General features: G+C 54.5%; 1 protein-coding gene across 1 annotated transcript; it reads left to right on the top strand.

The window, feature by feature from the left end:
- The first annotated feature begins 8,056 nt into the window (after positions 1-8,056).
- SMIM45 (small integral membrane protein 45) lies at positions 8,057-12,468 on the top strand. The gene is made up of 2 exons (XM_068400327.1): positions 8,057-8,105; positions 12,260-12,468. Exons 1-2 carry the CDS (start codon positions 8,057-8,059, stop codon positions 12,466-12,468), a joined length of 258 nt encoding a protein of 85 aa, XP_068256428.1.
- Positions 12,469-13,226: the final 758 nt, after the last annotated feature.

Genomic DNA, 13,226 nt, shown 5'->3' with positions numbered 1-13,226 from the left:
CCCCGCGGGAGACAGCGCCGCCCGCCCGCCGGGATTCAAACCGCCGCCACGCCCCGCCCCGCGCCGCGCCGACGTGCGCGTCGGAGGCGGGGCCGGAGGGGCGGGGCCTGAGAGGAGGTGTGGGGGCTGCGCGTTGGGCCCGTGGGGGAGCGGGTGGGCAGCAGGGGGCGCTGTGGGGCTTTCAGTCCCGCGCAGGGGCGTCCCGGGCGGGGGTGACGGGGGGCCCGGGACCCCCCCACCGGGTGATCGCCGCCGGCCACGCTGCCGGTTGCTGATCACGGTGACGCTCTGCACAGCAGCCGCGTTCCTGCGACGTCCCGGGGTCGGTCGTGCCGGTGGCGCCAGCCGGTGCCGGAGGGTTTGAAAGGCGAGTGAGGGGGGGCAGGATGGCGGCCTCGCCGTGGCCGTCCGAGGTGTCCTGGACAGCCCGCAGCTCCCGAGAAGAAACGTCCTTGTTCCCAGGGCTGGGCTGCCCCCCCGGCCCTTGCGATGAGCTCGTGCCCGTTAGTTTGCTCGAGCCTGAACGATACCGAAGGCTCCAGTAAAATTCCCCTATTCCTGACATCTCGGTGTATAATGTGAACGAATAGAACCATAGAACGGTTGGGGTTGGAAGCGACCTTCAAGATCACCCAGTTCCAACCCCCCTGCCACGGGCAGGGACACCTTCCCCTAGACCGGGTTGCTCAACGCCCCATCCAGCCTGGCCTTGAACACTGCCAGGGAGGGGGCACCCACAGCTTCTCTGGGCAACATGTTCTAGTGTCTCACCACCCTCACAGTAAAGAATTTCTTCCTAATATCTAATCTAAATCTACCCTCTTTCCGTTTAAAACCGTTACCCCTCATCCTATCACTACTTGCCCTTGTAAAAAGTCTCTCTCCCGCTTTCCTGTGGGCCCCCTTCAGGCACTGGAAGGCTGCTATAAGGTCTCCCCGGAGACTTCTCCAGGCTAAACAACCCCAACTCTCTCAGCCTGTCTTCATAGGAGAGGTGCTCCAGCCCTCTGATCATCTTCGTGGCCCTCCTCTGGACTCACTCCAACAGGTCTGTGTCCTCCTGATGTTGGGGGCCCCAGAGCTGGATGCAGTACTCCAGGTGGGGTTTCACAAGAGCGGAGTAAAGGGGCAGAATCACTTACCTCGACCTGCTGGCCACACTGTTTTTGATGTAGCCCAGGATATGGTTGGCTTTGCACAAAGCCAGGGTGCGGCAGTGCACACTGCCGGCTCGTGTTGAGCTTCTCATCAACCATCACCCCCAAGTCCTCCTCCTCAGGGCTGCTCTCAATCCATTCTCCGCCCAGCCTGTATTTGTGCTTGGGATTGCCCTGACCCACATGCAGGACCTTGCACTTGGCCTTGTTGAACTTCATGCGGTTCTCATATGTTAATACATGTTAATACATTTTCATACTATAAAGACTGCTTGATATAATAACTAAAGAAGAGAATTTCCTTAACAGCGTACAGCAGCAGTGCCCGGCTTTGCACACTGAATTGTTCTGTGTGAGCTTTCACAGCAGCTCCAGCAGCCCCAGCCTCCATCCTACCCCTTCCTGGGCACCTTCCTCCTCGTCCCCCTGCCCATGATACAGGCAGGAATGAGCCCGTGCAGAAGCACTGCAGTTACAGAGGTAGACGGATCTTTCACTCCAAGGTCAGAGTGGGAGGATGATGTGCAGTGATGTAAAGCCCTCGGTGATCCAATGCCCCTCGGTGGCCTGTGGTTCACCTTGCTGCATCTCCTGCTCTTTGCCTTGTCCCCAGGTTCAGCTCCAGCTCGGTGTGGATGGGGGTCCAGGACCCTCTCAGCTGCCAGCTGGGGCTGGCTCTCTCTGCCCCTTCAACCAGGGCACCTCCAAACAGCAGGAGACATGCCAGGGGGAGGAGAAAGGCCACAGGAGGACAAAGATGCATCTCCCCCTCTGTGGAGAGACAAAGAGGGGGAGGCAGAGGTGAGAGGGGGGTTTAATGTAAGCTGACATCACATGGCTGCAGTGGCTTTTTTGATCTTGACAAAGGCAGACAGTTGCGCTCGCTGCCAGCATGAGACTAAATACAGGTGAAGCAGAAGAGATTACAGGATATTTCTGGTTGTTGGGGAGTTCAGCGAGGGGGAAGGGAGGACAAATCCAAGGCAGACATGTCCTAAAGGTGGGAGGCAGGCAGATTCGATAAATAACGAGAGCCACCTCCTGGGTTGGAGGGACGTAGAGTGCAATCGGGACAATGCTCCTTTTGGGCTGCTGAAGGTGTGGAGATATGCTAAAAGCTCTGGCACTCACCTAAAAGGTGTTTGTTCTCTTTCTGCCCCCTGCTACTCCCCGATGCCTGCTCTCTGGCCCTGCAGAAGGACCTGCGTGGCTTGTCCCTGGTCGGGGACATGCTCGCTGTCCCCTGTCACTGCAGGCTTCCTCCTTCTTGTAATACTGGTGTCTGTTGACGTTCAGCGGGCCCAAATGAGCCACCACCGATCCCACAGTTACTCTTCCTTGTCCCCCCAAGCATGTTTCTTGGCTGTCCCTTGGCAGACTTCCCTCTGCAGGGCTGACCCTCACCTTCCCATGGGGACACATAGATTCACCCGGCTCCCTTCTCTGCGTGCCCCACCTCCACTGTGCCCTTTCACTGGGGGAGGGGACACGACACACACACACCTCCCCTTTAGCCCCTTACTAACAAAGGACCCTTGGGTGCATGGCCTGCCTGAGGGTGACTCGGAGGGGGGCAGTGGTCGTGCTGCTAGTCCCTGCCTGAAAGTCCAGGCTTTGGCAGAGCCAATTTCCTCCTGGGATGCAAAGCCATTGCCTGACAGCTGGCACAGCGAGCTGAGCCAGGCAGATTCACTTTGCTCTCCTTCCTCTTTGAAACACAGGCAGGGATGCTCCGCAGGGGATGCAAAGCCTGCAGAGTGAGCTCTACTTCGTGGGGAACCAGGGGGGAGAACAGGAGTCATCATCCTGCACCCTCGTTGGCTATTTACCCATGGGCCAAGGGGTGTAAAACAGATCTAGTGTCAAAGGGTAGCATTTAAAAACTGTTTTTCATGGTAGATGATGGCATAAGGAGGTGGAGACTGAGGCTGGCAATGTGCCTGCAGCTCTCATCTAGATCTGTAGCTCAGCAAGGAGGGGAGAGGGATGAGACACAGTTGGTGTTGGAGGCTGGGGTGTATCTTACATATCACTGCGTGACTATGTCAGGCTGTTTCACCTCTCTCTGCCCCGTTTCCAGTTTTCGAAGCAGGAATAATGAGTCCATCTCCACTTCCAAGTGGTGCAGGAGATCTGGGCAGGGGTGTCAGTGCACTGGCACCCAGCGCAGGCAGAAGGGGCGAGAGCAAGGCGTGATACAGAAGGGGAGAGATCCTGATTTTACTCTGTGAACCATTGTACATTGCTCTGGTAGCATCCCAAAAATAAGTAGAAGGGTAATGTAGCCCCTGTGAAGATGCTCTGGTGCTGCCGATGAAGGCATTTAGGGTCAGTGAGACTTGGCCTGGCCATCACCAGTGCTCCCTGGGAACGGTGCAGTCGCTCCTGCAGCAGGACAGCATCGTCCGCTACAAAAAATATTATACAATACCCATTGCCCTCAGACATCCTTGGCCAATTTGCTGTGTGCTTCATCCAGCAGGTTGCTGACTGAATCTCGGGGTATTTTCTCTCTGATTTCTCTCTCAGTTCTCCCTGAGCAGCCAGATGAGGGATGGAGACAGGCTTTGGAGATGGTCTCAGGAGCAGTGCTGACCCCAGCATGGTCACAGTTGTCTCAGCACCCACTCTGAGATCTCCTGGCAATGGTGGCTTCATCCTAGCCCTGTTCAGCACGAGTTTTGTGAGATGTCACCTGGCCATGTGTTGCTGGCTCCGGGCTGACCTCTTGCAGCGCTGCCCGGGAAGCACACAGAATACAAACTCGCACCTGTTCTCTCGCTAATAGAAAAATTATATCATTTGCAGCAAGTGCAAATTTTTAGGGAAACTAATGACATTTCCACATATGTTGCTGGCAACTTCAGCTTCCTTTGGCAAAGGCTCTCTCCAGCTATTGTTAGACCCAAAGTAACTCAGCTTTTTCTATTCTGCTCTTTAATTCACCATACACATTTCCTTAGCTTTTTGATCAACTCAGCAAAGCTTCTCAAATGGGTTTCCTTATTTGAAGCTGCAGTAGCATCCAGAAGGCAAGCTACTCTGCCTTCCCACACCAGTATCCAACTGATGTCCTGCCATGCATCCAGGGTGCCTTCTGCATCCTGCAGCAACTCCTTCACCTTCAGCAGCTGAGCAGGGAAGTATTTCTGTGACTCTTCCTGGAGTTTTGTCCTCTACTGCAGACCTTGGGGAAGGCTAGTTTGGTAAAGTCCATCTTCTCCCATGCCTCTGCCTACCTTGGGAGAGTAGTATTTGGGAAATTGATGTTGTCTTAAAGATGGGCAGAGTCTTGTGTCTGGTCGTCGCAGAAGATGCTGATGAAAGCCTAAAGGACACTACAGAACAGCGAGGAAACTTGTTAGGAAAAGCTGGAATAACACTTAATCAAGCTCGGGATTAAGCCGAGCTCAGTATATTGTTCATGCTGTGATTTACGGGCATGCTACAAGCAGGAAGCATGTGCCTGAGGTTGCCCAATCATCTCCTCTTTCTCCAGACAGGGCTTTTGTCTGAGAAGGGTTTAATGATTTCTTCTTTGCTGGGGTAGCCCTCTCACATCAAACCCAACCACATGCTTGCCTTCATCGTGCAGGTAAATTTGTGGCTGCCCAGAGATATGGAGGGAGTCGGAGGCTTGGTGGTGGGCCGGTATCCTGGGGTGAACAGTTTCGAGGGGCTCGTGTGTACGCAGCTGCTCAGGGGCTTCCTCCAAGCCAGATGGAAAGGGCTGGAAGCCCCCCAGGCACCAGACAGGATGATACTCATGTGCTTATGCCTGCAAGATGCTGAGTGGCACACGGCAGCCTTATTCATAGTGAAAGCTGAACTGCAGCTGAAGCGTTTCCATGTGGTTCGAGCTGTACATGGCACATCGATGCCTGGAGCCATGTCGACGCCGCAGCTCTTGCTGAAAACCAAAGGATGTAACAGCACCTGAGAGCCCTGTCACAGGCAGCAAGCAGCTGCCACGGCGTCAGAGGCCACCACGGGGCAGGGAGTCTGCAAGCACTTCCCAGACCCAGCATCACGAAGCCCGGTCCTCATTTCCTGCTGCCTCCAAGGGTGCTTCGAACTCAACTGGGAGGCGTTCTTCTTGAAGCAAGTGAGGATGCCGTGTCATGACTTGCACAAACCCACTGATACAGCGGCAGCTGCAGAAAGAGGTGAACCCCACTCCTCACCATGCCCTTGCCATGCTTGCATGGCAGGGAAGTGAGCCAGGGAAAAAAAATCACCCCATGAGACAAAAATGCTGTTCTGGGGTTTTGGCTGCATGAGCAGCGTTTTAGCATTAAGCCTGAGTTTAAACCTGGGGAGAAGCTGCAGCCTGATGGACACACACTGGCTTTGGTGTCCTCCTGGGATGACAGAATCACAGAATCAATCAGGTTGGAAGAGACCTCTGGGATCATTGAGTCAAACCATTGCCCTGACACCACCATGTCAACTAGACCATAGCACTAAGTGCCATGTCCAGTCTTTTCTTAAACAAATCCAGAGATGGTGACTCCACCACCTCCCTGGGCAGCCTGTTCCGATGTCTAATGACCTTTTCTGAGAAGAAATTCTTCCTAATGTCCAATCTGAATCTCCCCTGGCAAAGCTTGAGGCTATGTCCTCTTGTCGTATCGCTAGTTGCCTGGGAGAAGAGGCTGACTCCCACTCCACTACAACCTCCCTTCAGGTAGTTGTAGACTGCAACAAGGTCACCTCTGAGCCTCCTCTTCTCCAGGCTAAACAACTCCAGCTGACCTACGACAGAGAACTGGGACGGGTGGGTGGAGATGGGAGGGATCTTACAAGTTTTGGCATGATGTACTTGAGGATGCCTGGCCTGGCAGGCTGTACTGGGGTGACCTGTGGCTTTGGCACCGACCGGTCTCCTGGAGGAATGAATAGTCTCCTGCCTTGTGCCAGCCACCACTGATCTCCCTCTCATTTTCTTTGCCTACCTGGAAAGTGGTTTCCCTTCTGCCCTCTCAAATGTACTGTGTCTTTGTCTGCCCTTAGGGTTTGCTCTGGGAACACAATAAACAATATCGTGTCAATATTATTTTTAAAAATCTATTTGGCTTTTGATTTGTCCAAACCACATGTTTCTCTCCCAGTACAGTCAAAACTGTGAGGCTTATGTTTTCCTCTCTCTGCAGTGGGATAAGTAAAACAGTTACCGTGCTGGTGGTCAAGGCAGGTATCATGGCTGAACTTCAGTGAAGTTAAAATTCAGGCGCGATGGCAGGCTCCTCTCTGAAGGCACACAGCAATCCCTTGGAGTGCCCACCTTGCTGGAGCAAGCCAAGAAGCAGCTACCTAATCCTAATGGATCTGATCCTCTGCAGATATCCCGCTGCGTACGGCGGAATCCCAAACCTATACTCAATGCTTCTAAGCTATCACAAAGCTGCATCAAGCAGAAGTGGGGCTCAGGAGGACAAAAGGAGGATGAGGAGGAAATCACGCAGCGTGCCAGCCAGCTCCCACGGCTCCCAACATAGCCCTGTCTCTGTGCCTACGGATGAAACTCCAGCGCAGGCCAGGCGATGAACTACTTGGGTGCGTTACCTTTGGAGCCAGTGAGTGCACATGGGATTTGTCGCCGGCCGCGGGTTGGCTTGAGGAGGGGACAAACCCATTTGTGCCTGAAATACAATCTACTGGGAAGGCAAACCCCGCACCTCTCAGCTCCTGGGGCACAGGCATGTAGCGGGCACAGATTCGGGGCTCAGACAGTTTGGTGGATTTTATTAGCCCTGCAAGCCCTTACAAGCACCCCCTGCAGCACGTCTGTAGGGCTGTAGGTGCCAGAGACTAAGCGGGCAGGGCTGGAGAGCGCAGGCAGGAGAGCAGGCAGCTCTTGGGGCTGGAGCCAGTTGTCTGATTGATTTTGTTAAAACATTTTTGCGTTAAATGACTTCTGGGTCACGGTGAAAATTTCCCTGTGTACCAAAAAAAAAATCAGCCCAATGAAAAAAACAAAACAGTTTTGTTGTTCCTATTTCTGTGCTGCTGAAAAGCTGAAAATGTTTTAACAAAATCAATTCCGTCAGCAGCAGCAATGACAGGGCCAGGTATGGAGTCAGGAAACAGGGTGTTTCACAGAAAGCAAAAATATTGCTTCAGACAACAATGTTTTTCCTTTTTCTGCTGTAAGATACTTTTGGTCAAAGTGTTGATTATTTTATTTTCACATAAAACCCCTAAAGAGAGTACTAACCCCTTCCACCCCTCCCTCTCTCTGCCTCCATCCTGCTGCCGACAAGCCATCAGCCCCCAGAGCCTGGCTTGGGCACACCGGTAAATCTGCAGAGCCTTAAAATCCCATAAATCTCCATCAGCCCCAGCTCACACACGTCTCCCCCAGCATTTCTCCTCCTTCCCAGCCCCATTCTTCCTTCTCAGCCCGGCGGAGAGCAGGTCCTCCGGCGCTGCAGCCCGGGCTGCGGGTGATGCGGGAGGAGGGAGAGCATCCCTCGGCCGCCTCTCCCGTGGCTCTCACCCGGGTACCATGTGCGGGTGAGCTCGGGAGGCTCGTTGCCATAACAACTGCTGCTAAAATGTCCCCCCTCTGCGCAGAGATGCAATTGGTTGCAGACAGTCCCTCCTTCGGGGGGGAAGGCCGGTGGTGGGGTACCCTGGGGAGGCTGGAGGGGGGCTGACGCTGCCGGGGAGGCGATGGGGTAAGCCCCCAGGAGCCCCGGTGGGAAATGAGGCCACGCTGCCGGCTGCGTGTCATCCCTGCACACTCCTGCCAGCCGCGGCTGCTCCCGCCATCCCTCTCTCCCGCCCCGCGCCTGTCGCCTCTCGCTGTCACCCTGCTCTCCCGGAGCGGAGTCCCTTCTCCTTGGCACTGCCTGTCTGGGAAAGGAGCCTGACCCATCCCAGCCGGGCCCCGGCAGATGCTGGAGGGAGCAGCCTCCTCCCGCCACCCCGCGCCCGTGGAAGGAGGTAGGTGGCATGTTGCAGGCAGGTAGCGGCTGCTTGTTGGGGATGCGATGTATGGGAGCGGGGTCGTGTCCAGGTCCCCAGCCATCTGCAGCTCCTTGCCCCAAGCTGCAAGTTGCCTCGGGGTGCCCAGTCCTGGGGGGATCTTCTGGGGTCGGGGTGAGCCTGTGGCTGATAACCCTGTAACCTGGTTTGTGCTCCCGACCGTGCACAACGGGAGGATTTTGTGCCCAAAGTCACCTGGTGCCCTGGCACTCTGCACAGGCACCACTCCTGCCTCAGTTACCCCCTGCCCAGTCACCACTGCGTGTCCATGTCACCTGCAAACCCCCTCTTCCTGCTCCTGGCCTCCCCTGAGCAGCTTCTGCCCTGTCACTTGCAGCGTGCCCCCCAGGGCACCTGTCACAAGTGTACCCATGGCATCTCGGGGGGCAGCGGGGGGCAAGACGGGGGATCTGTGGGTGACATTGAAGGAGAGCGGCTGGAGTGACACGTGTAGCACAGGTTTATAGAGGGTCGGTCAGCTTACCTCTGTGAGATGCTGTCTCAGCAGAAAGACCAGGGACTCTTTTGTGTCTTTGGGGGGACACTGATGTCCCGCTGCAAAACAGGGTGCTGAGATCAACTGGTCCAGCAAGGGTTAAGGCACATTTAATATCTGCAGAGCTGCTCCGGAAAGCTGACATCTTTGAATTAAACTCCTTCTTTTCAGCATTTGCAGCCAAAATCTGCTCACCCATCTGACGAGAGCAAGTGCTTTGCTGGGCTGGCCCTGCAGAGGCTGGGGGGGCTCTGACACCTTGCCCAGTGCTCAGCTCAGCCATGGCGAGGACCCTTCATTGAGGGGGCAGGGATGGGCGAGCGGTGGGGGGACGCGGCACGAGGTGAGGGCTGCATAGCAAGTAGACTGAAAAATAGGTTGCTGGCAAGGAGCTGGGAAATGCTGGCTCTGCTAGTCACGGAGGAAGGACAAACTGGGAAGTCTGTAGGGCTGCTTTTTATTGCGGTGCTTTTTGGATGGCAGCTTCGCTCCCAGGTTTGGAAAGCAGATGATCGGAGAAGGAAATGGAGTTGCTGGCTTTCCTCTTGTCACCCTGCAGGGTCCATGCAGGAATCACCTTCCCAGGCTCCCTCACCTTGCCCACTGCTGTCGCCAGACGGGGACTGGTATCAGCTGCTGGGGCACCTCTGGAGAAGGGGTTTGCAGCAGCCTCGGGCCCCCAGCCTGGCTGCGGCAGCAGCTGGGAGGTGCAGGGGGTGCCCAGGAGCTTCTTTTGCAGAGCACGTAGGAAAGCTGCGCTGAGGGACCTCTGGCCAAACCCAGACCTCAGACCCAACTCCTGTCCGGGCGGGGGGTTTGTGCCTAGTCCCTTCTGTGGTCCCTCAGGATGAGTTGAGCGAGGGAAACCTCACAACGGGATCCCTGCTCCCCACAACACGTCTGTGACATTATCGTGGGCTGGGTCAGGGGGTTTCCTCCCACATTACTCACCTGAGGAAGGCAGAGGCAGCCATGAAGAGGCAGGAGCAGTGCCTAGACCACCCTTTTGCTCCTGGCCAAATGGTGGCTGATGCTGAGCTGCCCGGTCCCATTGCTCTCAATCAGGTGGAGCGCGGCCCTGGCAAAAGGGAGGTGCAAATCATTAAGAGGGAGACGGAAAATGTCCTCCAGGACTTGGCAATGGTAGAGGCAGCATCATGGGTAGCAAAACCAAGGACTGCTGAAAGCCAAAGAGCATGGTAGGAGGAGGCAAAATTCACTGAGGTCTTCCCTGTCATGCAAAGAGAACAGATAAATATCAACATCCATGCCAATAAGTGGGAGGAAATCAGACATATTCCCCAGTGCTGGCAGTTTCTTGCTTACGTTAACAAGAATTGCAGCTCATTTCAGATCTAACCCTGTGACAAAAAAAGGTGTTATTCAGAGGGTAGAGATGAACATCATGCTTCCTGCTGCTACTTTTGGGGTGAGCAGGCAGGGACAGGCTCTCCGGCTGCAAGATGTGTCGAGCAGATAAATGCTGCTGGGTACATTGGAATCAACTGGTGACTGTGGTATTAAAAAAAAAAAACCAACAAAAGAAGTCCAACCTGCGGTGTGGGAAAGGGCAGCAGCCTTGTGGGCCAGGAGCGGGGAGCAGGACGGAGATGGTCAGAGCTCTCCCCAGCCTCCCCTTAACCGCCCCGTGCAAGGCAGGTGGGGGACATGCGGTTATTGGCAGGGGGGTGACTTGGGGGACAGTCACAGCTGGCAGCTGTTTGGAAAAGCAGGAGCTCAGTGAGGGCACAGCTCTACCCTAAATCCATCCCCACTGAAGTCAAGGGGTATTTCATCAACCCCACTGAGGTGTGAGGATTTTTGGAAAGCCCCCCTTCAAGACTGCATTTTGCCCCTGAGCCCAGCACTGTCGCGCTTTCCCAAGCCTGAGGGTCCCCAGTTTAATCCACAGAAGCCTGTGACAAGTGGCATGCTCACCATGCAGAACCCAGCAGCCCTGGCACCTGGGGGAGGCTGTAGCTGTACCTTTTGTGGGGGATGCTTCTCCATCCCCTTTTCTGCCCCTGCATGACCCACACCCTGGAGGGTGTTTCCATAAGAGCAGGCAGCTGGGTGTCAGACAGGTTGTGTTAGCAATGGGGAAGAAAACTCATCCACATGAAGCAGATAAGCAGGCACTTCTTTATTGCAGCGCAGGGGATACAAGGGATAGCTCCTCCATACGTGTCCAACCAAACATTAAAATCCATCCGGTTTTATACACTGATTTACATAAAAATGCATAGTATGCTTGCTCTTAAATTTAACCTTTACAACAATTGGTTCCGCTAATTATAACCTTATCAATATTCTTATTCTAAAACAACCATTGGTTAGTTCTCCTCTACTGATTGGAAACTATCCCTGGTATTCAAATCAGGATGGGAAGGGTAAGGGGGTTTCCAAGCAGCATAACTGGTGTCCGTGATGGTCTCCTTAGTTTCTTAAACAAAACATAGAAAACTCCAGTATTTTCCTGGTGAGGTTTCTCTGGTTACCTATTTCGAACCTAACAGTTACCTATTTCAAATTTAACAGTGCCTATGGTTACCTGTGGGCCTATGGTTACCTATCTCAAACCTAACAGCGCCTACAGTTACCTGTTTTAAACCTGACTCTTCTATGTGATCAAATCTTGGTTATTTTATCAGAGTATTTGCAACATTATGGCACTGCTGTGGGTTGCAATGTGGGTTGCTCCCTCCCTCCCAAAGGACGAGGATAAGGGATGGGCACAAACGTGGTGCCGTTACAGCTTCTCAATGGCCCCGAGTCGGGATGTATGCCCTGAGCATGGCATCAGCTGGGCCATAATGGTGGGGAGGGAGTGGACCAGGGCACCAGCAGGTTGTGGGACTGGGACCCTGTCTGTCCACCCCTCTGGAGAGCTTCAGCCCTGACGGCCAGGCGGGAAGATGTTTGCTCCTTCCTGCTTGCTCATTTTTAGCCCCGCGTTGACAGCGATGGTACGGCGCCTTGTTTTGTGTTCCCTAGGGTGACGCTGCTCTGGACTCGGCACCTCATGCCTGGGTGGTGAGGGGCTCCTGGCAAAGCAGGTCAGTTGCCCCCGGTAAGTATCTCAGCGGCTGGTGCCGGGGTGGGGAGGGCTCTGCTCAGAGACCGGGGCTGAACCAAGCACCACAAGGTCCCTGAGCCCCCGCAAAGCAGGACACTAAATAGGGGTGCAGTAAGGGAGGGCTCAGCCCTGAGTTAGACCAGCTCAGACTGGGAATTCAAAGGGGTTGTGTAGTGTCAGAGAAAGGGGCAGCAGATTTTCCCCCAAGCGGGAGATGAGAAGCAGCTGTATTTACCCGCTGCCTACCTTTAATCGCTGGCAGCAGGGCTGGGGATGTGCGGGCTCACCCGCCTCTGTGGGGAGGGAGTGGGACTGCTGCTGAGTGAGGGGTCCCAGTGATGACCTAAAGGGATTGCCCTCTCCCGAAGGCTGAGGTGCCTTGGAGTGCAACTGAGCATGAAACGGGGTGTAGCAGGGCTACAAGGAGGGGTGAGGGGAGGCTGGGCACTGCTGATGAGGGAGATGTCTCATGATGAAGCTCAGTGGAGGTGTTTTTTGGGTGCTCCTGCTGGATGAGCTTTCTGCCCTTTTCTCTGGCAGCCATGCTGCACTTCTTGGATTGGTTTGTGCCAGTGTATCTGATGATCTCCATCCTTATCCTGGTGGGCTTTGGAGCTTGCATTTACTACTTCGAGCCAGGACTCCAGGAAGCCCATAAGTGGCGAACACAGAGGCCAATCATGGAACGAGACCTTCGGAAGACACTGATGATTCGGGACAACCTGGCCTTCGGGGTGCCTGAGGTCTGACACCTTCCCATCATGCCCAGAAGAGCCTCTCCTGGGTGGGCAGCAGTCCACAAGCCTTGGTAGGGATGACAGTCCTGCCCTGCGCAAGCAGGGCTGATCGTCGCTTCACTCTTTGCTGATCTGAGTCTTGTACTCACCACTCACCCTTCTGCCCCTTTGCTTCTTAGGCAAGGCTTGTGTGGCACTGGAGACTCGGGGCTTCCCATATGCTCACAGCCTTCACCCAGTCAAGGACTTCTGCTCCTCCCCATAGCCAAGACTGATGAATCACTCAAATGAAAGGTCCCTCAAACTCACTTGAGTTTGAACTGCCTGGCATCTTGACATGACCTCCAGCAGGAAAGGTCTCTGCAGGGGTACCAGGCTCACAAAGGGATACAGAGCCTTTTACTCCTATTCACTAGGTTAAATCTAACCAGTCTGTTTAAGTCCAGGGGGTATTTGGAGGAAATAAAGGAGATTTCAACTCAGATCATTCCTTCAGCTGAGCTCTTCACAGCACCCACCCTTGGTGCTGGGATGTTAAGCTTGCTGAAGCTCTGTGCAGAGGGGCCAAGGGCTCAGTGAGTCCCAGAGACTGAATGCCTTTATCCCTGCTAAAGGTGCACCACTTCTCTGTGTCTGTTTGGGAAATGGAGAACATCCATCCACCCATCCATCCATCCATCCATCCATCCATTCCAGATGCACTACATTCAAATTGAAGATCTTTACTAAAGAGGTTTGTCCATGTCCTGTGTCAAGCTGAGAATATTCTG

This window comes from Nyctibius grandis, chromosome 5, assembly GCF_013368605.1.
Source record: "Nyctibius grandis isolate bNycGra1 chromosome 5, bNycGra1.pri, whole genome shotgun sequence".
In the NCBI taxonomy this organism is placed as follows: Eukaryota; Metazoa; Chordata; class Aves; order Nyctibiiformes; family Nyctibiidae; genus Nyctibius; species Nyctibius grandis.
The sequence above is the reverse complement of the archived record's forward strand: the minus strand, read 5'-3'. Positions and strand labels throughout refer to the sequence as shown.

What these genes read in the sequence shown, in the direction of transcription:
- SMIM45 (XM_068400327.1), top strand. Translation starts at nt 8,057, where the DNA reads ATGCTGGAGGGAGCAGCCTCCTCCCGCCACCCCGCGCCCGTGGAAGGA. An exon ending in CCCCGCGCCCGTGGAAGGAG is followed by an intron (nt 8,106 to 12,259) that starts GTAGGTGGCATG and finishes TTTCTCTGGCAG; the next exon opens with CCATGCTGCACTTCTTGGAT.